This window comes from Aulonocara sp. 'chitande type north' Nkhata Bay, linkage group LG6, assembly GCF_057382095.1.
Source record: "Aulonocara sp. 'chitande type north' Nkhata Bay isolate Kocher_YH1m ecotype deep benthic linkage group LG6, A_spYH_male_GT1.1, whole genome shotgun sequence".
Taxonomy (NCBI): domain Eukaryota; kingdom Metazoa; phylum Chordata; class Actinopteri; order Cichliformes; family Cichlidae; genus Aulonocara; species Aulonocara sp. 'chitande type north' Nkhata Bay.
The window spans coordinates 30060232-30085355 of record NC_141349.1 but is presented as its reverse complement, the minus strand read 5'-3'; the positions used below and the strand labels follow the sequence as shown (position 1 = coordinate 30085355).

The following is a 25124-nucleotide window of genomic DNA, read 5'->3' as shown; positions in this document are numbered from 1 at the left end:
GAGTGCTTTCTGTCATAATTTCTGCCTCATTATGACACAAAACGACTGGGTATGCATCAGAGGTTAGGAAAGGTGATCTCTCTCTGTGCAGCTGCCCTTGGAAACTATTTTAATGGTCATCAAACCAAATCTTTACTGATCTGTACTGAGGTGTCAAAACTTGCCACGGGAGAGGTCGTTCAATGTTGTGTTTATGGAGGAAAGCGTTAAGGAGATTTATTCACTTCCTGTTTTTTTTATGCAAACTGAAACCTAAAAACCGAAACGATTTTTAGTCTCCATCTTTTAGTTGCATGAACTGAAAACTAATGGAATCCATCATTATTTCACAGGACTGAAAAAAAGCTGTTATCCCCACACATCCTGCTCATCCATTTCAGATTGATCATAATGTTGTTACACAAGGGTGTGGCTCAGCGGTTAAAAAAAATAAATCCTTATCAGAATTAGGATAGACTGAGAATTTGAAAGGCTTTTATGCACACACTGTCTTGTTTTTAAATCTGCTTCTTTGCTGTGGTCTTCACTCACCCATCTGCCCAAACACCTCACAGTAAGGACAGCTGCACACACAAAACAAAGCTCCCCCACACACAGAGACACACACGATGACACACCAAACGGAACTCAGGCGCTGACACAGATTGAGTGACACGGCGCGTAAGATGAGGGGGAAGGAGACGGTCCTCGCCGCTGCCACTGCTCCTGCTGCAGGCCTGCGTTTTTGATCTGGGATGCTTTGTTAATTTAAAAGCCTGTGAAGTTCAAACGGCGAGTCACAAATGAACAAGCGGCATCAAACTGGGATCAACAAAAGGACCACACCTGACAATAGCATACTGCTACAACTGAGACCATTAGAAGCTTTTGGAAAGACGATTTTCCCTCTGGGCTTTCACTGAACATCAAAGGTGCTGAGTGAAGTCGTCCTACACATTCACACACATCAAGTGGAAGAAAATAGTGACAGCCTCTAATCCAACAAGATGGATGGGCCATGTTTATGAGAGACATTACACTGTGGACCTTTCCTTCTGCCTTACACACTCCAACACGAGGCACCATCAGAGCGGTTGGCTACATAATGCATGATGATATTAGGTTAAGTGGGTGGAAGGCAAAGATGGGCTACATGAGCTGCTGCCAAAGCTTGCTTAGGACGCTCAGCAACCAGGAAATGAGCTCATGTGTTCTTTAACAAAAGAATTGCAATCTACCCTCTCTGGAAGATCTTTTTTAAGAATTACCCATCTTTTCATTTTCTTCCACTTATCGAATTCAGGGTCACAGTAAGGGTGGAGCCTATCCCCATATGATAGGCTGTCATAGGGTGAGAGCCAGTGTACCCCTTGGACAGATCATTAAAACCCATTTTTACTCCTTGGCTTATGACATAGTCTGAACCTGATTTTATTGTTTTAATCTAATGTGCTGACTTTATTGTTTTAAATGTAATTCTAATGATCATTTTATACTATTTTATTATTGTTTTTGCTATTTGTGCCAATTTTATTATTTTAAATGTCATTTTAATTATCATCTTATTTTTTAAAATATTTTTTCTTTATTTTATATTATTTATTTATTTATTTTTAACTTGTTCAATGTATCATTTCTGGCATGTCAAGTGTACAGCACTTTGTGCTGGGGGCTGATCTGAAAGTGCTATATAAATAAATTGCTTGCTTGCTTGCTTGCAGTCTATCACGGGGCTAACACACAGACATGAAACCATTGATTAGTTACTCGAAAGCTAATTTAAAGTCACCAATCAACCTAAAACACGAGTCTTTAGAACCTGGACAGAACATGCAAACTCCACATAGGACGTTTGCAGCCAGCTGGTGGATTTTAACCCCAGACTTTGTTTCTGTGAGGCAATGCAGTCTATTTTTGAAGACAGAACCATTAAGTTCCAAATTTGGATCAGTAAATTGTTCATACAAATCCATCAATAATTTTGGATAGAGGAGAAAACCACTGGGACTTCTCCATTCAGGAAGTTGGACCGAAGAGCCAGAACCATTATCAGTGACTTCTCACACCCTCCATCACAGACCGTTCCCACCAGCTTCTGCAATAGCTTTCCCCCAGGGTCATCAGACTTCTGAAATCAAAACGAAGATACGCCACAACTCCACAGGTCATTTTTATTATTGCACTTTGTAGTATTTTTGCTGCTATACATTTAAATATAGTTCTTTTTTTGTTTGTTTTTTTAAAATCCTGTGTTGTACCAGTTGGAATGTTATTTTATCCCTTGTACACTTAGATTTCAATCTTATTGTCATTAAATACACACTAAGTGTAGCTTTTGAGTAATCTTGGTAAAAATGTCCACACACACACACACACACACACACACACACACACACACACACGGTTGCGTGAATCACCATCCCGACACATGAACTACTTCCTCCCTCTGCTGATGGTTAGGTGGAACAGCAGGAAACAGCTTGTTGACTTAGATCAGACCAGGAAAATTTAATCAGTAGTTTGACAAGTATGACAGGTCACACTACGTGTTGTCCCTCACAAGTACAGTTCAAGTGCAGGTAATTCATAAAAAACAAACACAACAACACAAAACAAAAACAAGATAAAAAAAACTCCAGGGAAACACAAGATGCAACATTTAAAGTTATCTATAATTTAGACATGTTGTCCATGGAAATCCAAAGTCCATCTGTATATTTAGCTTACAATTTACTCTGCTGGTGTTTCAGGCAGAAAATGAAAAGGCTGAAAAAAACATCTTATACTTCATTTACCTACTCCTCCCTGACCCATAGCTCCTCTCGCTAAATGGTATTTGGAGTCCAGACTTAAAAACTCCTTAAACTATTGTGCGTTTTTTTGCGATAAAAAGACAAACAAACATACATTATTCAAGTTTCTACTAAAGATCAAGTCAGTAGGCAGCAGTTAGAGACATCATTATGAAGGCAACAAACAACAAAAAAAAGCAGAGCAAGCCACTAAAACAGGACAATCTGTTGTTTTCTTTCTTGTCATCTCTCCCAAACCAGACTCCGCTTTACTTAGAGCTACTTATTGTGCTTAAAATAAGTCAGATCCAGTTTGCTAATGGTCATCAACGCAGTCTACAAACAGGGGTGCAGCACTTTTGATAGACCGAGTTTCTTTTTAATACTTCAGCTTCATTAAAAAAAATGTGGGTCTGAAGAAGAAACTGCAGCCAAGGTCAGGCAAAAGCTAAGTGCTTTGTTAGTGAACGATTGCGTCCCATTACCCTGATCATTACTGAAAGAAAACGAAGCAATAAAAATGAAATAAACTGGGATCTACATTTGAAGGCAACATGATGCAGCACAGCCGCCGCTAATGACACTGGTCGAAACTTTCTAATAAATGTGCAGCTCACAAAGAAAATGAATCAATTCCACGCCGAACGCCCATCTGCGTTTCCTGATATGTTTTGGAACTCTGTAAAAACAATCACATGGGGGATTTTTTTGTCCTGTTCTGTTTAAATGTCATGTCATGATTCTCCAGCTAGCAAATTAGCTTTGGCTAATTTAAGAGATATTAGATTATTTAAATTTTTAAAACGAGTTCTGTACAATAAAATGTTGCTGAATATGATATAAATATCTAATTTTAAGAGTCTCCTCCTCAGGAGCCAACCGATTTGAAATACTTCAAAAGTAAAACAAACAAAAAACAAAACATAGACAGCACCAAAGAGTTCCTAGTCTGGGTGAGCATAAAATACACCAGATATATTAAAAAATACTGAATAATGTTTCAAAAAAAAAAAAAAAACACACTAGAACCAAGAGAAATGTCTGTGCAATAGCCTTCTTCGATGCTGCTGTTCATACAGAGGAAAAGGCCCAGCTCTTCATCTGTTCCACGTTTCCTCTGCAGAGCGCAGTTCCAGCCAATCGCAACTCCCACTTTGGAACAGTCGTTTGGTTTGACCCAGATACACGGAGACACCGGGTGTTGGGTGGATGCAGTGTGCCCCACTGGTCAGCAGGGGAGGCTAGTGAGGTTTCAGAGATTGGTGAGGTTGATTTCAGTTCACCAGCAGGACATCTTCATACGTGGTTGTTCTGAGGGGAAAATAAGGTTTGATGATTTACTACAGTTAGGATGTTTAATATTATTATCTCTGTAATTACAGTTTCTTATGGTAATATTTACGGGACATATTTTAACAATTTTAACAAAAACAACACGATATTCACGGACGCATTTTTGACGTGATATGATGTAGAGTATTGTAAGAAAGCAACTTTCACCACAGCAGGAATGTTTGATTTAGCAGATTTTTGGTTTAAATATTTATTTTTACAGTGGTTGTCATTCCCAAAAACTCCAAAGGCATCCGTGTCTCTTCCCAGGACTGAACCTGAACCGGGTTAGGTTGCGTGTTAGGTGATTAGGTAAACCACTGCACTATGTTATTTTAAAAAAATCGAGCTGAAAACTGTATTATGTTTTTAAAATTAAGGATAAAATATTGGTGTGTTCATAATCATGTATGCAACTTTACGTCTTTTTCAGTGCTGATCATTTTAAGGATTTTAAGGACCTAAATATGCTCCCTCTGCTGGCCAAACTAAGCATTTCTTTTAATGTTAAATATGTGTTCAGGCTTTTTTATGTCTCTAATTTGTGCCTTCTTATCTTGTTCCTGAGCTATAACCTATGAAGCAAAGGTTTATTCGTTGTGGAAGTGTTCATCTATAAAAGGAGGCACAGCACAAACCTGAAACACACACATATCAGGAGGAGGACTCTTAAACATTTAAACCCCCATCCCTGGGACTAAGATCATAAAAAAACAGTAGTTGGGATTTAACAAAGTAACTACTGTTTGCACTTTGATTACCTCACCTCCTCTCTCTGTTCACATTGCATGGTTCTACTGAAGGTTTCTTCCTCTTAAAAGGGATTTTTCCTTCCCACTGTCGCCAAAGTGCTTGCTCATGGGGGGGGGGTCATCTGGTTGTCGGGGTTTTCTCTGTATTATTTTAGTGTCTTTATCTTACCAATTAAAGCACCTTGAGGTGACTGTTGAGTAAATTTGGTGCTATATGAACAAAATTGATTTGAATATGTGTTTGGAAAGACTAAGACATGAGAACAGGATACCAGGAGAACTAGATGTAAATAGGACAAAGGATGTATAAAGGTCAGGAAAGAGAAAATGACCTGATTTCCTTCCAGTGTGCTTGGTCAGAGCCTGATAATTAACACCAGTATAAATGGTAGAGAAATATCGTCTTTCTCTCTCTTTTTCTCCTCATCAGCAGCCAAAAATGTAATCAACTTACTTTGCGACATAATTGTGAGGTTGATATTTTTGTGCTGTCAGCTTAAATTAGGGAGTCAGACTTCACAGGTTTTGTGGTTGTTTAATAAAGCCCGCTGTCGCATTTATCTGCTTTGGTCTTTAGAAATGTAGCATTATGTTAATTTAATGTATATGTTTAAGCTTTCAGGGGGGTCACAGGAGACTCACTCACCTGTCACAGCAGCAGAAGAAGGAGCAAGGTGAAGTCTCCAAACCTCTGAACTTCCCAGAATTCGGTGCATCTGTGCACTCTGCTATGAAGGCGTGCAGATCTGTTATGTGGATTGGTTCTTGGGTTTGATGCTGTGGAAATCAACAACAACAACAACAAAAAAAAAGACACTACTGTTACTTTTCTGCTCTTTATTTGTAGTCCACAGTAAATACAGAAGCAACAGTTTGGATGCTACGGTGAGTTCTTTGTAATGCAGACTGAGTGATTCTACACATTGTAAATAAACGGATCCTTTTTATAGGCAGCGATTTCCTACCTTGATGGTCTCGTACGCTCCTGTGATGAGAGCGATGAACAGAGACAGCACCATGTAGATGAAGAGGGAGATGAAGGTGTACAGGTAAACCTGGCTAAACAGCCACACTAGAGGACTGGTCTCCTGCATCTCTGCGAACGTCACGAACATGTCGTCGCCGTTAATGAGGGAGAACAGACACTCGGACACCATGGACAGAGAGCGGAACTGTAAATATATATTTTAAAAAAGGTATTTTAATTATCAAAGTTAAGAGAAAAGGTCAAGTTTTTGAAAGCAGTTTAAAAGTCAGAATAAACTGTAGTTCATGTTTCTGTTCCACTGATTTACTCAGTGGACGGAGAAATGTCCGAAAGAAAGAAGGAAGTCCAAAACTGTTTAATTATCTTCTCTGTTACACAACTTAGATATTATTGCTGAATGGCATTTGTGTGGCCTACTAAAAATTTTTTTTTAAATAGGCACGTTTTGTGTGTTCACATTTACTCATATACACCGATCAGACATAACGTCATGACCCCCTGCCTAAGATTGTGCTGTTCTCCTTTTTGCTGCCAAAACAGCCCTGACCTGGTAAGACACCACCAGACCCCAGCACATGTGCGCTGGTATCTGGCACCAAGATGTTAGCAGCAGATCCTTTAAGTTTTGAGGCGGAGCTTCCATGGATCAGACTTGTTTTTCCAGCAAATCCCACAGATGCTGGACTGGGTTGAGATAGGGGGAATTTGGAGGCCAAGCCAGCACCTCAAACTCATTCCTGAACCCTGTTTGCTTTGTGGCACCACCCAAGGTTTCCCAGCAGAACATTGCCCAAACATCACACTGCCTCCGTCAGCCTTGCCTTATTCTCATAGTGAGAATAAGGCAAAGGCAAACACCTGGCATATTTAAATCATGGTGCCAGGTGTTCCCCAGGTAAGTGACGCACACACACCCGGCCATCAACTAGATGTGAAAAAAAAGATGTCATTCACGAGACCAAGACACCTTCTTTCATTACAGTTTGCCATTTTTCCTGCTTCTACTGCATCAACATTCATATCCCACCCACTATCAGTTATTCACGTCACCTGTGAGTGGTCATAATGTTATCCCTGGTCGGTGCAAGTGAACTAAAACTTCGAAAGGAAAACTTAAAATTCCAAGGAGTGGAAACAAGTTTTTGACATTGAGTTTTTCCCACATTTAATTCACCTTGACATGGTATGGTCCCAGGACGATCCAGCCACAGAAGCAGTAGCCCAGATAGATGACAGCCACACAGCAGCAGAACCGAATAACATTGGGGAAAGCTGCTCGAAGTGTCACGATAAGGATCTGCAGCAGGGAGGTGCAGAAACACAACACAGATCAAATTACAGTGTGAGAGAGCCCAGAGACACTAAATTAAATGGCTTTCTACATTACATCAACCCACAGGAGGAACTTCTCACTTTCTCACAAGTTATTAAATCAGCAGCATGTAACAATGTTATCAGAAGCTGTGCACCAGCACATCTGCAACTTACATTGTACTTCTGGAAGAATGTGAGGTAGCGAATGACTCCCACCCACACTAAGAGAGTGGAGGTTCCCAATAGGATGGCACAGAGGTCATAGGAGGATATATTCTGTTGGGAAAAACCCAAAGGAATCGGCTTTTAAAAAAAGCTAAGACTACATGTACATGTTAATGTGTGTCAACGCTAAAACAAAACCCCCCAAAACTAAAGCTGATATTAGACCTTTGTCTCGATGCCGATTTTGATGAAACTGCCAGTGATTGTGAAGATGTCACTGATGATGAGGAGGATATACCAGCCGTTAATAAACTCAAGCCGGTCTCCCCAGCACACTTTACGATCTAGCGTCGTCTTAAAGAACTTCACAAACTCCTGCAGAGCAAAGAGAAAGAGAGATTAGCCATGTTTACACACATCAGTAGAATACAATATCGTCACTGACTTTTAGAATCGATTTGATTCCGATTCGCAAGGTCCCAAATCGATTCGAGCCACGATTTCGATTCGATTTAAATCGGGAAATTTTGCCTCAAACAGTCAGAAATATTATAATTCTGATCATTTATCAGTACTGACACTTCATCAGAGGTGTGAGCATCACAGCAGATGCGTTTGTGTCAAAGTAAGTGAGCAAAAAACACAGAAGAACATGAAGGAGATTTTCTTGGCCTGACTTTTTATAGCAGACAACTTTGAAAATATTCTGCAGTAGAACAAAAACGGAAGAAAACCATGACTCAGTATATGAACCTGATGCTGCTGAAGTGAAGCAGAGCAAAGTTACACAGGTTTTGAACAGCAGAAATGAGGCTTTCTTGTCGGAAGTCATAAAAAAAACCCAAACCAAACAAAACAAAAAAAAACCTAAACAGTGGCCGACAGTGCTGTACACAACGGTAGACTGTTGGGTAATAAGGAAGTGAAAAATGCAGAAAATTGAGCTTTTTAGATGGGAAACTGCTCTCAAATTAAACTGAGAGAGGGAGAGAGAGAGCTCTGTACGAATCGGAATTGTACGTGGCGCCGGGTGAGAAAGCCAACATCTCACGGATTCTGATGCGTCGGGTCCACGCTTTGTGTTCACATCTTTTTACGGAATCTGTTTACCTGCTCTCGTTTGCTATTTTAGCTGTTTGGTGGTTGTTGAAATCGTTTTGTGAGGTTTAACCTGAGATTCTGGCGTTTCTGGCAAAATATATTAATATTTAAAAATCGATTCAGGATTTTAATGAATCGATATGGTTTGTTAAAGCTAAAATCGATTTTAATCAATAAATCAATTACTGAAACTCATCCCTAATACAATATGGATCCCCAGTCAGGCTACTATAAGCTTTCACAAAATTATTCAAGAAAAACATTTAAGTAGCCCGAATAAAAAAAGAGAGCAATTTTTTGATTGATGTTTTGTTTCTTGTTTTGTTTCCTTTATAATATTATACATTAATGTATAATATTGTAAAGGAAACAAAACATTAATCAAAAAATTGTTGAAAAACAAATTACAACATTGTATAAAAATTACAATCATCAACTCAAATACTTGGTTCTAATTGAACAGAAATTTCTATGAACTTGTAAGAACTGTGTAGAACATGAATCAGTCTGTGTCAGATCCTGAATTTGAAATTTCCACTGAAGTCACGGGTAAGAGGCAAGTGGAACCAAGATCGAGGCCATTTGCTTTTTGAAGTTTGCAAAGACGGCTAAATTTTGCCAGTGGTAGTTCACTCTTTGCAACATAGTACGCTGTTTTAAACTGATTTTCAGGTTTATTTTTAGTATGTTATTTGTAATTGGTGTTTGTTCTGGGAAAGATATTGCAGACTGAGCAATAATGCATTTCTTGCATTTCTCATGGGTTCTAATGGGGGCCTTTCTTAAAATGACTGGTCCCAGTAACAAAGGCGCTTGTCGACTCAGAAATCGAGAGAAAACCAACAACACACCCGGCAGAACATTATGTTATTTACACGGGTGCACATAAGTGGTGCGCATGTGCGCATTCGCTGTCAAAATAAAAGACGGGCACCAGATAAGAAGTTGCAACGCGCGTTTGCGTCCATATAAAAAGCACTGTTTTTGTCCGCTAGAGTGGGATTTTCACGGCAGATTCCGCACCACATCTCTGTGCGTTCATCATTTGTTTGAAGCCAGCTCACCTCCTGCAACCACTTTTCCGAGAATACGCGCTTCTTTTGTGGTTCGGACTCCTTCTGACATTTCTTTGGAGGTAGAGGAACACCAAAGTAATTGCTTAAAGGAGCTTCTTCGACATCTTTAAGAGTCTTAAACAAATGTCTGTCCTCCTCCAGAAAATCTTATGTATGCAAACACGCGTTGCAACTTCATATCTTGTGCGCAGTTTTTTGGGGGGTTTTTTGACAGCGAATGCGCACCTGCGGACCACTTATGTGCACCCCTGGTTATTTAGCTCGTCATATTGCAGCCACAGAAATTCTTTTGTCCATGAAACCATAAAGCTGCACTTTCTTTTTGCCTTATAGTCTGATTTGTCATAACTTTTCCGTTTTGTGGTAAGCTTTTCTTTGGCTGTCACTTCTTCACCCTGACCTGTCTTATTTGGCTCAGCAGAACTGAAATGCTTTTACACGCTCACTCACATAAGCTCAGCGATTCTCTGCGCGATCAACCTCTCACATGTGTAAGCTGCGGGAGATTTCACTTGTCATGTTTGCATAGTAAGCTAACGATTAATAAGACGATGTCAGAGGAATTGGTGCACAAATTATCATCACTCACAGATCAGTGCTGTCGCTCTCTATACACAGTTCGCACGATTGCAAAGTGAAAGCAAAAAAACAAGCGCAAATTCAAACGCGACTTCAATATGTCACATATTGACAGTGGCTCACCGATGCCAATGACATAATTACCCAGCTACATTTCTGAAAGAATGCAAAAGCATTGACATATATTTTTCCTACAATAGCCCGACGGGCAGGGAAGAGAAAGATTTTGGTAGCCCGACTGAAAAAAATCGCTAGCTCCAGGACGTCGGGCTAGCGATATTGCAAGCCCTGTATCTGATTAAGGAATCACTCATCTTTGGAAAAGAGAGTTTATTACAGAGAAATGTCTCTTTCCAAAATAAAAGCTATACTATCCGCTTCTTCTGGGCTATATTCTCAGCAGCATATTGTAGCGGGTCAGGGCTGTTCGGGGTTCTGTTTGTACAGTTATGTTTTGTTTATGTTGCCATAGTGACGGGTGACGCCTTCTCGCTGCGACGGTGTGTCCTTCCGGGGTCAGAGGGTGCCCTGTGTGTTGTTGATGTTGTTGCTGTGCGGTTGCCGCGCTGAGCAGTTAGCTAGCGGGAGTGTTCTTCTGCAGATGTGAGAGCGAGACCAAATGTTACCTCCGTCTCCTCCTTGTCTGAGCTCGCCACAATATTAAACATATCAGGTCCCCATAAGGAGAATCATGTGCTAACGGCTGTCTAAATGACTCGGGTAAAGTTTGTAGCATGCTTGTTGTTTTTGTCTGCTTCCACTTGTCTTTGCACTAGGATGATGTCGGCGTAAATGTGCAGTCATATTCGTTGTGTTACCACTAGTGCTGTCAGCGTTAATCTCGTTGAAATGACGTTAACGCCACAACACGGCAAATCTCCGTTAACGGCTACCCCTGCGTGGGGCTAGACGGCCAACACGTTAACGAGCTAACTGCGCTAACACACTAGTTCCCACCCATGTAATTGAGCATTGCGTGGAACATCCGACATACTGTTTTACTTTAGTCCATGACGCGCTTACCTTCAGGGTCATACCTCACATGAAAACCAAAATAATTCCAAACGCCAGATCTGAATGAGGTTCAATTTGCCATGTTGCCAGGAGAGCTTAACTTCTGTCTCGCTAGCTTGCCCTGCGCTCTTCCTTCTGCTGTTTGTGTTGAACGCTCAGTAGATCTGCGCTCCACAGTGCAGCCTAGGCAGAGTAGTCGAACGCAGATTCACTGAGCGCTCAACACAGACAGCATCGTCAGAAGGAAAGTTGATAAAATAAATTACAAATTTTGTATTGTTCGATACATATGCGTACCGAACCGAAAGCACTGTATCGAACGGTTCAATATCGATACGAGTATCGTTGCACCCCTAGTAAGCAACCTAACTAATAGGGCTCTAAAACTCCCAGCAAAAAATAAAAAATAAAAATAAAAAATAAAAGAAATAGGGAACCACCCTCCACCTCATGATGCTTAATTGACATAATCAACTTTAATTTGATGCAGTGTGAAAAAAAAAATGCACAGAAATAAAATATTTTTCAAGAATAATTAAATAGATTCAACATCTTTCTTCAACAGAATTGCAGACTGCACAGCCTTCCCAAAGGAAAAGGTACTATAGCTTACTAGGGTATATTAGACTTAATAGTTACTATATACAGTAATGGACTTCTATATATTTTACATAAGATTAAAACTTTGGGTGTAAGATTCGGATAATTATTTATAAAAGCTAGACATTTTAAATGAGAATAAGAAAGAAAAGTATGTCTTTGTGCCCCATTTTCCCTGTTCATGCGCTATCGGCCCCCCTGGCTAAACTTTGCTAGATCCGCCCCTGCACAGTTACCAGCTGTCAGCTACGTAGAAAAGGATCCTGGTGTAGATCGTAAATAAATTCTAACAACAGCTGATCAAGCTTAAACGTGCTGCTGTTGTTCAGCCGCTGGTTTCCTCTTTCTGGCGCGAAGTGGGAGATAAACAAACAAGAGAGACGGACTTGCGACAGAAAAGCTGATCAGCTGATCATTAATCAGTTTCATGATTGAAGTAGCAGCAGGAGAGGGAGGAAGAGAGAAGAGACAGTCGCTCCATATATCGGTTGTAAAGCTTAACGCGGGGATGGTTTACAAACAGAGATGAACTTACACATTTGCTTTACTTCTCTCTGGGATAACTTCCTCGGAGATGAAATGCCGGATTGGTAGCGAGGCTACAAATACACACAGCCGCTCTATCAGGTGCTACAGTTATGAGCCGAGTTACGCCGTGTCGCAAGTTTTGTGAGGTGCTTTTTTGATATTTAATGGATCGGATTACATTTTTTATTTCTCTCCGATATCCGATCCAGTAATTTACGTCAGTATCGGACTGATACGTAATATCGGATCGGTCCATCTCTAGAACCTACTATTCACTACTAGTCTGACATTTCCTTAGAACCTGATGTTCCTCTAATGTGAGTGGCCCCAGGTGATAGTAAAGTTGTATTGGAGATTTTCTTTACCCATTGCAGCATGATGCCTCGTATTATGGAGCGTCCACACAGCACCAGCGACAGCATGCAGATCAGAACCACAATAATATCAAATGCCAAACGTGCGTACGTCTGAACTGGAGGTTAAAGAGGAGAAAAAAAAGATGTGAGCAGTCTGTCTCCTCTTCATGGCTGCAGTCTAAGCCTACTGCTACACACTTCTGTATAAATAACTTCACTCATTGTAACTTCCTGTTGGCTCATTATTGTGAACTAGAAACAACTTTGTGATATTTTGTAACACCTTTGCTTACATGTTTCTAGTTTCATCACTGGTATCACATTTTTCTTGCTGTACTACTTGCACAGTAGTCCCATGACCACTAACAGATGCTTCTTCTTTTCTGTTTTCTCACCTTGTCCAGAGATGCTCGGGTCTTTGCACTCCTTTATTGACGCCTGGTTATCTAGCCGGATCTTCACCTTGCCACTATGAGCCTTGTTGTCCAGAACTATCTGTAAAAGAGAGAAGAAGGTTTTAAATGACGCACACAGCTCGGCCTGCGAGCACAGCAGCTGTTTAAACCTGTTTGCGAGCGGCAGTCAACTGGAACTAAAGAGTAAACTTACACGGCTGGTTTCATAAATGGACTGCGCTGAGGCTGGTTTGTTTGTTTTCACTTTAACTCTTTCCCCCATATTCTACAACCTCCCCCTGTAGCTTCGATACCCTAAGTTATATCAGTAAAGACTTGGTTTGACAACCATTAGAATAGTTTCTGGGTTCTTCCAAGGGTAGATGTATGGGGAAAGACCACCCTCACTAAATTCTAATGCACAGCCTGTAATGTTTTTCTAGCCTTGACATATGACAGCTCAAGCATGTGTTGAGTCTGAAAGTCTTTAACTCACTGTTATATGAAAGGTGTAGCAGTCTGGGATCTCGTTGTTGATGATAGTCTGGATATTTATCGCCTTCAGCTGGAACTCTATGGTAACATTAATCAACCTGTTTTAAAAGAAAAAGAAAACAAACAAATGAACACAAAAACATCTAATTTCTAACAATGAAACCAAGGTGACTAAAAGAATGACCAGAGGCACACATGCAGGACAAGAAACACAACATGATTCATATCATATCTCTGTGGGTTTGAGTCGCTGTCCTTGTATACATGCTTGTGTTTGTTTGTTTGTCTATGTGTGCTGCAGAGGTATGTGATCATTAGATAATCTTGTCAACAAAGAGGAAACGAAGCCATGTGAAAAATGAAGCCGTACTTGTGGAACTTGAGTGTAAAGTTCTTGTAGTTGCTTGTGAGCGGACCCTGGGGGATCGTCATGGGGTTCACGCCAACACACTCTAAAGATTACAAACAAAGAAGAGAGAGGAATATCATGCTGAGAAACTACTGTCAAACTTGAATTTGCTTTCTTATTTTATATACAGGAAGCACAACATCATTTTTCAACTGCTAATCTTTTTTCTTAACGTTGATAAACTAAATGAAACAGACACTGGCATGAGGAAGTAAGAAACTCTTAGGCTGTGCAACAACTTCTGTAATAGGAACTATCGTTATGACACATGTTTGATGTAATACGTCAAGAAAAGCTGGTGACTGGTAGTCCCTTTAATGCCCTCAATTTTAATCATTTATAGAAAGGAGGACAGCAATTTCAGACTTAACTGTATTGCTTTACAGCTTCCCCTGCTGATAAAGACCTCCTGTACACTGCACCAACCTACTTTGTTAGTCATTGTTTAAATGACAGAAAGTCATTGTTTAAATTACTTTCTGTTATTTAAACAATTAAATAACAGAAAAGTTCCTGTTTTTAAAAAAAATCTACTATAGATTTCAGTTTTTATAGTTGGTCGACAAAGAATGTTTTCTGTAAATCAACAAAAAAAAAATAGACTTTCTGTAATTTAACACTTTATTTCTTGAAACTGAATCCCAAAGAGTTATAGCTGCATTGTCGACAAGATAAACAAATTCTGCTTTGGAGAGAGAAAGTTCTTTGCGTTGCATATTATTACATCCAAAATACGATTAGTTGAGCCTGTTATGATCTATTGACCAGTCATGACTTGACAAAAATGACAAGACATTAGTCATTTAACTTAATTATTTGAAATCTGTGGGGAATGTACTGCTCTGTAATACAGCTGCTCCTCTGAGTCAGACTTTTCCTTTTAAAGTGACAGAACACATTGTGATGCCCACCTCAGGCAACAAATGCAACTGGGGACTTTTTGCAAATAACCACACTCTGCTTGACCTCTAATATGTGTGAAATCCTGCCCCTAACCACTTTCCATAGAAGATTTTTTTTTTTTAATCTGGTCTCTCTCTCTCTGTAGTAATCTCTGCATTTTTCTTGCATTGTTGTAAAGTGGGAGCCCAGATTTCATTTCTTTGAGTGTGTTTGACAAAATTCTCTGCTGAACTACTTGGTACACAAAGGCAAAAACTCTTCATATGCAACCCGCCACCAGTAAACGTGAACTGTCATTTTACAGAACCAACGTCTTGTCACATCGAGAAAAAAATTTCACACATTAGCAGTCTGCAGAGGCGAGGACTCTGCAGACTGTACAGACTGTTCTTTTGTACAATGTAGTTCACGCTGCCTACCTTTGATGACACGGGGGTCTATGCTGAACGTGTCGTTGGCGGGGTCGATGTGTCCCTTCTTGTAGTACTGCTGGCAGAGAAAGAGGGCACTGCCATTCTCGGCACGGTCATAGACATATGCATAGCGTCCCACTGTGGTCTCTGGCAAGGCCAGATACTGGGAAAAAGGATGAGATTAGACTAATTCAGGATTATCACTGGGTTTTATGAAGTGAAGAGAATACAAGCTTCCATAGAAACAGGCCACACAGGTCTTAGCTTTCAGCTAATATCAGTACAATCAATACAAGAATGAAAGTCAAACACTTAACTTCGAGGGAATGGCGTTGCTGTCTGGAGTCAAATAAAACTGTCAGATTTTATGTTGTCAGCTTTCTACAGCTCACCAACTAAACTATGCACGTGCTGTATGTGTAGGCTCTGCCCTTTGTCTTCTAGTTATCAACCAAATAATGTAATGTCTTCACTGACCAACACCTTTTAGCCTCGTTCATACTATAGATTTATTTGACTGTGACATTGAAATAACGTGAAAGCACAGGCAGAGAAACAGGAAGTGAGCTGTATGTCAGACCCACTGTGTGCAGATCTAATCAGCGTTGCTGACATCCTTGACAGTGACTTATTTTGTAAACCATGGTAATAAAACTTCATGAGGCTTACTTTCATATTTATACAGTCAAATTTGGGTATATAAGACTGAATGTGTGGAACAGGTGAGCAGTGAATAGCACTGATGATCTATTGCAATGCAAAGTTTGGCTGGAGAATCTCAGATTCTGGTATTTAAATGGAGGACACTGTGACATGGACCACACACCCAAACATTCGTGCAGATCAGTTTCTAACTTCACTCAGTGTTTATCTATGGGAATAAAGCGAGTACAGTAGCAAACCATACTCACGCTACAATGATTCCCATAGACTTATAATTTAGCCCATGTTTGGGGAGAATGATGGAGACTTCAATAATATAAAGCAGAAAATTTTCATGCTGTGGCTAATCAGGAAATTCTGTTTAAAAAGTTGTTTAATAAAGATAAACGGTTACAAATTTCAGTTAAAAAAAAAAAAAAAGATTATCACCTGATCCACGGCGTAGAAGATGTGGTCGTAGACGTCCTGCTGTGTGTAAACGGCAAAGGAGTCATCTGAGGACTCATCATAGTCCTTGAGGAAGATGTGCTTGAAGGTCATAGTGTTCTCCTCCTTAAAGGTCACCACCACCTGGTTACTGAGGCCAAACAGCACCAACTGCAGCAAAAACAGGCACGGGGTATAGAGAATGATGTGAGGACGATAAGAAGCTGTGACAAAGAAAAAACCCTTATGTGGTGCGTTACTGTTACAGCCCCTAAACAGATAATGTTTCATATTTGATATTCAATTTGTGTGAATGTTGAAACTTCTACATCATCAGCGTGATTCCCATTAAAATGTACAGAACCAGAAATGTATCCAAATCAAGAGCACCCCCAAGTATAATATATGATGTACCTGAGTGGTGACAAAAAAAATTTTGGCTAGCTGCAGGATCAGTTTAAAAGGATAGCGCCCCTTGGCATGATATTTATCACAAGGGCTCATAAAGAAGTATTTTAGCTTCCTGCAAATCGCCTCCTCTTCCTCTCCAGCGTGGACCCAGTGACATCCTGCTGCTGTGGCAAACCGGTGGTGGTTACAGTTGTTGTCATGACTGTTAATTTGATAGTCATCCTCGCCACTGCTGTCTGTGGAGCCGTAGCGAGTCACCGGAGAGGGAAGTCTTTCCCGCTCTGATTGGGAAAAAAAAAAAAAAAGATTTTAATTTTTCTAAAATATATCTTTTTAAAAACACTCTTTAAATTGGCCAACAAGTTTACAATGAGACCCTGGTTGTTCAGTAAAAAATATTGTCCAATGTATCAGTAATTTACCAATAAACTGACCTGGTCTACTAATGCAACACGTTAGTTGATAATGGCGTAGAATATATGCAAGACTAGAACTGAAATCCAACATCTGAAGCAGACTTTGGTCCAATAGAACATGCTGTGAAATCTTTCAGGTCTGGTTTTCATTATTCACATAACACAGCATTGTATCTGAGGACTGGTATTCATCAATGTTAAGAAAGGTAAACCCACATGTGCAGCGTTTTTCTCGAACTACTGGAAACTTCTGCTGAACTTACTTTAGTTTACTCACTCTTCATGCAGTTGTTTTTTTTTATTCATTTTTGAAAACGCAGCTTGTTCCTCTCAGTCAGTAACACTTTGATAATCGCAAAAATCTTTGCATTTTATTGACTTTAATATAATCTATATCAGATGCTTATTTATAATGATAACATGCCTTGTTGTGGTGAAATAAAAAGATGAACTTAACTGCTAAACTTAAATCACGATAAGCTAAAAAGGCAAAGGCAAAGATAAATTGTGGCAATGAAGTAATTATGCAAAACACAGAAATTCCTTTTTGTGCAATCAAGCAGTTGGGCTGCTTTCCTTGCAACCACGTGTTGCAAGGAAAGCAGCCGTCATGTGAATTGAGCAAATTTCACATATCTAAGTTTTTTTTCAGCTGAGACCAGTCATTTATGGGCTGACTGTGCATCCAAGCATGATTGGTAAATGACTGGTAAAAGGAAATTAGGAAATGAATGCATTTTCTGTTATTTCTGACTATTGAATAAAATGTCCATGCTTGAGTAAATGAAACTCCACTTAACAGCATTTTACAGTTACAATGTTGGTGACTGAAAAGAACCTCTAGGCCTAAAAGTCCTCTCTTCAGGAATAACACTGCAATCATTTCCTGGAATACGTGATTTAATCTTCCCCAGACTACTTCTAGAAACAGATTCCTGAACACACCACGGTTTTCTTGGAACCCATCATAGTCCTCATTGTGTCTAATACTTTCTCTTTATCTCAGATCTCATTATCTCAGTGAGGTCAGCTCTGCATCACACGATAGCTAACCTGTCCAACTCAGAGTCTATTCAGACTCATGTGAAAGAAGAAATGCTGCTCTCAATTAACCAACAAGCTTTTAGTCTCTAACGTAGTTTTTTTTAAATGACGCCGATTCATTCACTCTGTTTAGGTTTATTGAGTAGTTTTACTTTCCACTTTTTCCTTCTTGAGAAAAAAATAGAAAAGTTTGTGAGAAAGTCTGAAACTCTATATTCCTGAAGAGACTGCTCTCCCAAAAGAGTCATAAGAGACCGTTGCAGATATCAAGTATCTGGTTTCTGCGATTGGTAAGAGATGATAAATCTGGCCCGACTTTGTTAGCCACGGCTAAGAACAGAGAAGTAAGGGCACACTGATTTTGACCTCGGCCCAATGATAAGGTGCTTTTGATATCAAATGCAAAACACACTGTGGTGTGATGTTTACGTGTCATGGGTTTTTGCAGTTGAAATTACACAAACAAGATGTCAGGTTTAGTTTTTTCCTTCTATGACACTGGTTATATCAGATAAGTTACATAAAGAGACGTTATGACACTCATGAAATCCTTAATGTAAGTCTGATGGAGAGTTCTGGAACATCACAGATAGCAGCTGTTTCGCAAGCATATATCAATGACAGACAGGTACAGCTGTGTCAGGTTTTTCAGTCCTGTTGCCACAGGTGTCTAAAATCAAGCATCTACGCATGCAGTCTGTCTTTACAAACATTTGTGAAAGAAGGGGTGGCTCTAAAGAGCTCACTGAATTCGAGTGTGGTACTATAAAAGGATGCCACCACTGTAAGTCAGTTCACGGACTTCTTCCCACCTACATATTCCACAATTAACAGAAAGTGGTATTACTGCAAAGTGGAAGCATTGAGGAACTACAGCACCTCAGCCATGAAGTGGCAGACCACATGAAGTTACAGAGTGGGGTCACGGTGTGCAGAGGTGCATAGTGCGTAAATGTCACCAGCACACTCCTGACTCTGGCATTAACATCAGCAGAAAAACTGCGCCAGGAGCTTCATGGCATGGGTTTCCATGACCGAGCACTTCTTGTATCTAATATCAAATTTAGATAAATGCACTTTAAAAGAAAACCTTTTCTCTGATGAGCTGAGTGAAATGTGTGTTAATGTGCACGTGTGCAAATTAACAAAACCCCTGACTCTATCGGCACTTTGAACTGAGCCAGATGCTTTAAAAAAAATGATAAAACTTCATCTGTTCACAGTAATCAGCAGCTTTTACATACTGCAGACAAACACACACAAGATAATTATACAATAAATATCAAATATAAAATGATACAAAGAACGTGTCCATATTAAGTGCATATGCACATATCAAAACTTTTGTTTTGCGAATGTCCATACAGATCAATTGTATTTCATTCTTTTAAATGTTTGAAATAAATCAATCCTATCCATTCATCCACAAGACAATATATCATGTTTTAACACTGCCTTTATAAAAAAACAAACAAAAAAAAGCCCCACTCACACACTGTGACCCAATCACAGCTAATACTTGTCACATGTTTTTTGGTTCGCTTACCCTGCTTATTATAAAGAAAGGAACAAAGAACAGGGTCATTCAGTTTGTTCGCTTTATACTGAGGAAACAACACGGTGGCAATAAACCTAAAACTCTTTACGTAATCTGTTTACTGACCTTTAATCGACAGTTATGAGTTATTTCTCAAAATGATCACTTGCAAGATCACATACACGATTGAATTAGGGAGGCAAAACCTGTTAATCATTCTCGACGTGTCAGCAGAGCAAACTACCAGCTTAGCAGTGTCTCTTGCAAATGGGAAGTAAAACAGGAGAAGTAAACCCTGTTGTGTCCAGTATTAGTCAGCATTACCTGTAAGAAGAAAGTTCAGCCAAATAACTTTACACAGCAAAGTTTGGAGCTGGAATAACGCCAGGTTTGTCGTGCAATATTCCTTCACTTTGTTTATAAGATTACCGTTCCTGAAAGGAAAAGCCTCTTTTTGCAAGTAATTACCCGTGACACAAAAGTAAACAAACAAGAAACCTCAAAAGGAGAGAACGGCTGTTAGTCTTACTTCTACTGACATGGATGCAGGCGGAAAGTTTTGACAGGTGATTGATGAATGGCTTCTTGGACTGTTAAAGGAGCAGTCCGCATGCTTTTGTTTCAAGTGACAAGCATATCTGAGATGTATTTAAATCAATGTCATAGTTTAAATGTCACAGTTTTGCTTTTTTATATCTAAGGTTGAGTAAAATACATTGCTTAATTTAGGAAATCAACAGTAAAAGGAGATTTTATGGAATCTGCATGTGGTAAACTGCAGTAAACCAAAGCCATATTTGTAGGGGTCACTTCCTGCTGTAACCAACACCTGCAGTTAACCTGTGAGAATTTTTGGCTGTAAAGTTAAATAAATAACACACCAATGAACATTTGGTGTTAGCACAGTATGATGGAAACAGTTTTTTAATTATCTCAGCTAGAAAGGAGGCCGGGCTTTGGTTGCGTGCCTCGGTGAGAGGAATGTGAAGCATCCAAAAGAATCCAACAACTTAACATTTTACGCAGACAACTGGGGCAGCATTCATTTATATCTATGATCGTAGGAGTGCATTGATTGACATGGCAGATAGCAATCAAACAAACAAAAGTGGGCGCAGGCCAATGACTAAGCCATCCCATTTGACACTTAAAAGACAGGATCTCAGATGCCGCAGAAATCTATAGAAATATCTGGCTCTTCTGGTTCACTGTCGCCTGTGGTACTCGCAGAAACACTGATAAAGTTGCCTTTCTATCAATCAAAAACTGGAAATCTCTCATATCAGTGTTTAGATCTAGTCTAGTTGTCCAAAGTAAAAGGCCACACACAGGCTAAGAATCAAACTCTTCCACTTATAAAAAAAAACTTAAAGGATAAATCTTAAATGAAAACAGAAAGACTGGCAGCTGTGTTCAGGGTTGTTTTGCACGTAGGAAGTGATCCATGAGTGAACTTAAATTGGTCTTTGTTCTGCAGCAATATGCTTAACTTTAGTCAAGTCAAGTTTATTTATGAAGCACATTTAAAAACAACCAAGGCTGACCAAAGTGCTGTACAATAAAATACAAATATAAAATACAATAAAACGCAAGTACATAAAACACCTCACTGATAAAACAATAAATTAAAACAATAAGTTAAACCTTGCTAAAAGCCAATGAGAAGAGGTGAGTTTTAAGAGCAGTTTTAAAAGTTCCTAGGCTTGTGGAGAATCTGATGTGAGGAGGTAAACTGTTCCACAGTCTGGGTGCAGCCACAGCAAAAGCCCTCTCTCCCCTAGTCTTTAATCTGTACCTGGGAACATCTAAAAGCATCAGGTCTGCTGACCTCAAAGATCTCCTGGGGCGGTAAATGCTAAGAAGCTCTGCCAGGTAAGGAGGTGCAGTACCGTTAAGAACCTTAAAAACCAGCAGTAAAATTTTAAAATCAATCCTAAAAGCAACTGGGAGCCAGTGGAGAGAGCAGAGGACCGGAGTGATGTGGTCTCTCTTTTTGGAACCGGTCAGCATGCGAGCAGCAGCGTTCTGCACCAGTTGGAGGCGATGCAAGAACAGCAAACAGAAAACAGGTGGAGTGACAGCGAGCCGAACATACTGGCGCCATCTTGTCAACTTTAAGCATTTGGTTAAGATTTTTTTCAGGTTTATCTTCTTTGGAAGTGAAAAAGCCTTGATAATGGTTTTATATGCTAATTTTTTATATAGCCATCTCTCAAAGTTCTGTTACAAATATGTGAGAAACTAGAAGGTAAAGAAATACAAGTTAAAAACTCAACATCCATCCATTTTTCCTCTTTACAGGAATGTCATATGGGTGGATCGGTGGATAACCCCACGCTCTCACACCCACAATTACAGATACATTTAGGATCACAACCTAATAGGCATTCCTTTGTCCAGAACCCACACACACAGGAAAAGCATGCAAATGCCACAAAAAAAGGCTCCAGCAAGTCAGCAGGTTCAAATCCAGAACCTTCTTGCTGTGAGAGGACTATGGTAGTACTGCACCACGGTGCTGCCACTAAAAACAAGTTTAATGTCATTTTACTGCTTAGAAAAACTCAACAGTTTATCATAGTTCTAGAAATATTGTACACGAAGTCACGAAGATGTCTGATGTACAACCTGAAACTACAGTCTGTGCACATGAGTAACTTGTCACCAGCAAGGGGAGGGCGAAACAATCCTTAATTTTAAGTTATTGCTCATACATATTTTAGGAATATTTAACATGTGTCTCGTTGAGGTTTGTTGCTTACTGTAAGTTTTCAACACTGTCAGAAAGTCTCAAAAGGTTACTTCAGTTAAGTCAAATTTCTTCTCTTGAGGTCAAAAACAGACTTTCACTATCAGTTAGAAAATTCTCATCAGCATGTCTCACTGGAGCTGTACTTCATTTTATACACACTAATAATCCATCAGAAAACAGAGACTCAACCATGCATGTAAGTAGCTTATCAGACAGAGGCAGTGTGACTATGCATGAAAGACTTCGGATGCTGATTTCATAGGTTTGCTAAAAAGGGTGGTGGTCTTCATGGTTGTAGTGCAGGATTTGATCTGGGTTTGGGGAGACAGTCTTCATTACCAAAGTAATACTTTTCCTTCACTGGAAATAACTTTATACACTGCTGTACATTTTAATCTATAAAAACAGTGCATCATTTATCAGCAGATTCATATTGGCTGCAAAATAGTCAGTAAATCAAGTTTTAAAACAAATGAAATTAAATGCTGTGCTCCCTTTAAACACTTTTGCAGTCCACACACAGCTTTCAAAAAGTAAAGTTTCAAAAGTACAAGAATGTACAAGAACACTACGACTGTCACCTTCTTATTCTGTTACTTCCAGTACTGATCCCCATACCCTTCCTATAATGTGAAGACAGTTATTGGAAGAAAGGTTTGCTTCACAGGTTAGCTTGAGACTATGATTAGAGGGACCACTATCACTGGCATTATTATGTTGAAAACTGCATATGGATGATATTTTATTGGAGGATTTCACAATAACTACTAATTAGTACCAAGGCATCTAATTTTATTATAATCTAGTAATTACAGTCTGGAATGCATGCAGTTGAAGGTATCAACATCATTAAAAACGAAAACAATGACATAACTACCAGAGTTTCAAGATTAACCAATAATCCCACCGTTCATACATCTTAGAGAAAGGACATTATAGGATGAATCCACACGAGCTAAACTTATGACAAAATACAAAGATATTAAATGCAGTGTTGCAAAATTAATAAAAACAGCAGATCTTTCTCTTTGTGTCATAATGTGTTTTTGATTTGCATTTATTGGTTTTTAATGCTCTGCGTTAAAACAGCGCCCCGAACAACTTCTGTGTTAATCTTTTAGAGTTAAACATGCAGTATATCATGATATCATGTCCGAGTTGCATGTCTGATGGAGGAGCAAAAGAAGGAAAATCCCACTTTGTCAACAAGGATTCAAATATGTAGTCATGGAGCAAAAAAAAGAACTGATGTTAGCGGAACATTTGGACACAAAAACCACTTGATGACACTGAGTGCTGTACTTAGCAGCCCAGAAGATGACAGAGCAGAAAAACAGTTTCGTCTGAGGTTGCAATGTTACTCAGGTTTAAACTCATTACCTGTTAGCTTTTAAACACAAAAAAATCAGGTTGAAGCTAATTTACGCATCGCAAAGAGCCAGCAGCAGGGGAGTGTACTAGAAACCAAAGTAAACAAAACCACAGTCGTTACGGATAAGATAAATTAAGTAGTTAAATGTTAGCGCTACATTACCAGAGGAGTCCTTCCGTCCTGTCGTAGCCATGTAGTTATCTGTTAAAATACATAAATAGGTGAAGAAAACGGTTAAACCTATCGCCAAGCGGGTGCTTTCTCGGGAGCTGTAATTGTTGATCACTGACGAGGTTAAAAACTAAAAGCGTTTCCGCTCTGTGCAGAGCACGTGACCTATATCAATTTTGACCACGTGACTCCTGCAGGAACCCTCTCGCGCTGACATTTTTAACAGTTTATATGTTTTTCTATTTTCTAATACGTTTGACTATTTGCTTTCAGCTTAGTTTATTTCCGTTTCCAGAGTTTTCTTGTTTCAGGTTAATTTTTATTGTTTGATTATTTGTTTAAGTTTATTTCTTTTTTTCAAACCTCCCTCAGTATCTCACTATGGGAAGCGCCCTCTGGCATGGCCAATCACGGAAGCTCAACAAGGAACACGTGGGTCCAGGACAGCCCAATCACTTCAGGGACATGGGGTCTGACCCGCTTATAATAACGTGACCAACCGTCCTCTTTTCCCAGGACATGTGCACTTTTCATGTTCTGTCCGGGACGTCCGGGAGGGGGGGGATTTTCGAGATTAATGAAAATGTCCGGGTTTTCCTACAGAGGACCCATATGTGTGACGTCATCCCCGAGGTGCTGCTTTGTGTTGTTGTTCTGCCCTTAAAAAAAAAATGTTGTTCTGCCCTCACAGACGGGACAGACGGGGCGCAACAGCGCGCCTGGTGATGTTTCAAAAATGCCAAAGCGCAACTGCAGCTTTTCAGACGAACTGCAAAAGAAATTTCCTTCGTACCGTCCCGGTACTGATAATTTTTCTTATACAGATGAGGCCTTATTTCTGTACCATTATTTAATTCCAGAGGTTTTTAAGTTTTTTTTGCCCTTGTTGACTTGTAAAAGCCTATATGACATTTTTGTTTCACCATTCATTAACCGCACAGAGAAGGCATCGTTTAAATATGTTAAAATTTTCTTTAAGCAAACAGTATTATTAAAGTTCTTCATGACTGGGCCAAGTGTTCTCTTTTTTGGAAATCAAAATATGGTCACCCTAGCTTATAATAGCCCCGGCCCCACACCACCCCTTGAAGATCATAAAAGCTTTGAATCAGATGAATCAGAATGGGTTTATTGCCAGATG

General features: G+C 39.6%; 1 protein-coding gene across 1 annotated transcript; it reads right to left on the bottom strand.

Moving 5' to 3' along the window:
- Positions 1-2459: 2459 nt before the first annotated feature.
- On the bottom strand, positions 2460-24109 carry mcoln1a (mucolipin TRP cation channel 1a). The gene is made up of 14 exons (XM_086296208.1): positions 23975-24109; positions 16695-16972; positions 16284-16451; positions 15198-15354; positions 13837-13918; positions 13468-13564; positions 12972-13071; positions 12586-12692; positions 7548-7697; positions 7332-7433; positions 7018-7140; positions 5821-6027; positions 5502-5632; positions 2460-4082 (listed from the first exon to the last, which is right to left on the bottom strand). The coding sequence occupies exons 1-14, from the start codon at positions 24003-24005 to the stop codon at positions 4046-4048; spliced, it is 1770 nt and encodes a 589-aa protein (XP_086152334.1). The 5' UTR covers positions 24006-24109; the 3' UTR covers positions 2460-4045.
- Positions 24110-25124: the final 1015 nt, after the last annotated feature.

Excerpts from the sequence above, each read along its gene's own strand:
- mcoln1a (XM_086296208.1), bottom strand. The coding sequence starts at position 24,005 with ATGGCTACGACAGGACGGAAGGACTCCTCTG. Across the intron at positions 16,973-23,974 it reads AGGACGGAAGGACTCCTCTG|AGCGGGAAAGACTTCCCTCT; the intron begins GTAATGTAGCGC and ends TTTCCCAATCAG. Across the intron at positions 7,434-7,547 it reads AAATCGGCATCGAGACAAAG|AATATATCCTCCTATGACCT; the intron begins GTCTAATATCAG and ends TTTTCCCAACAG.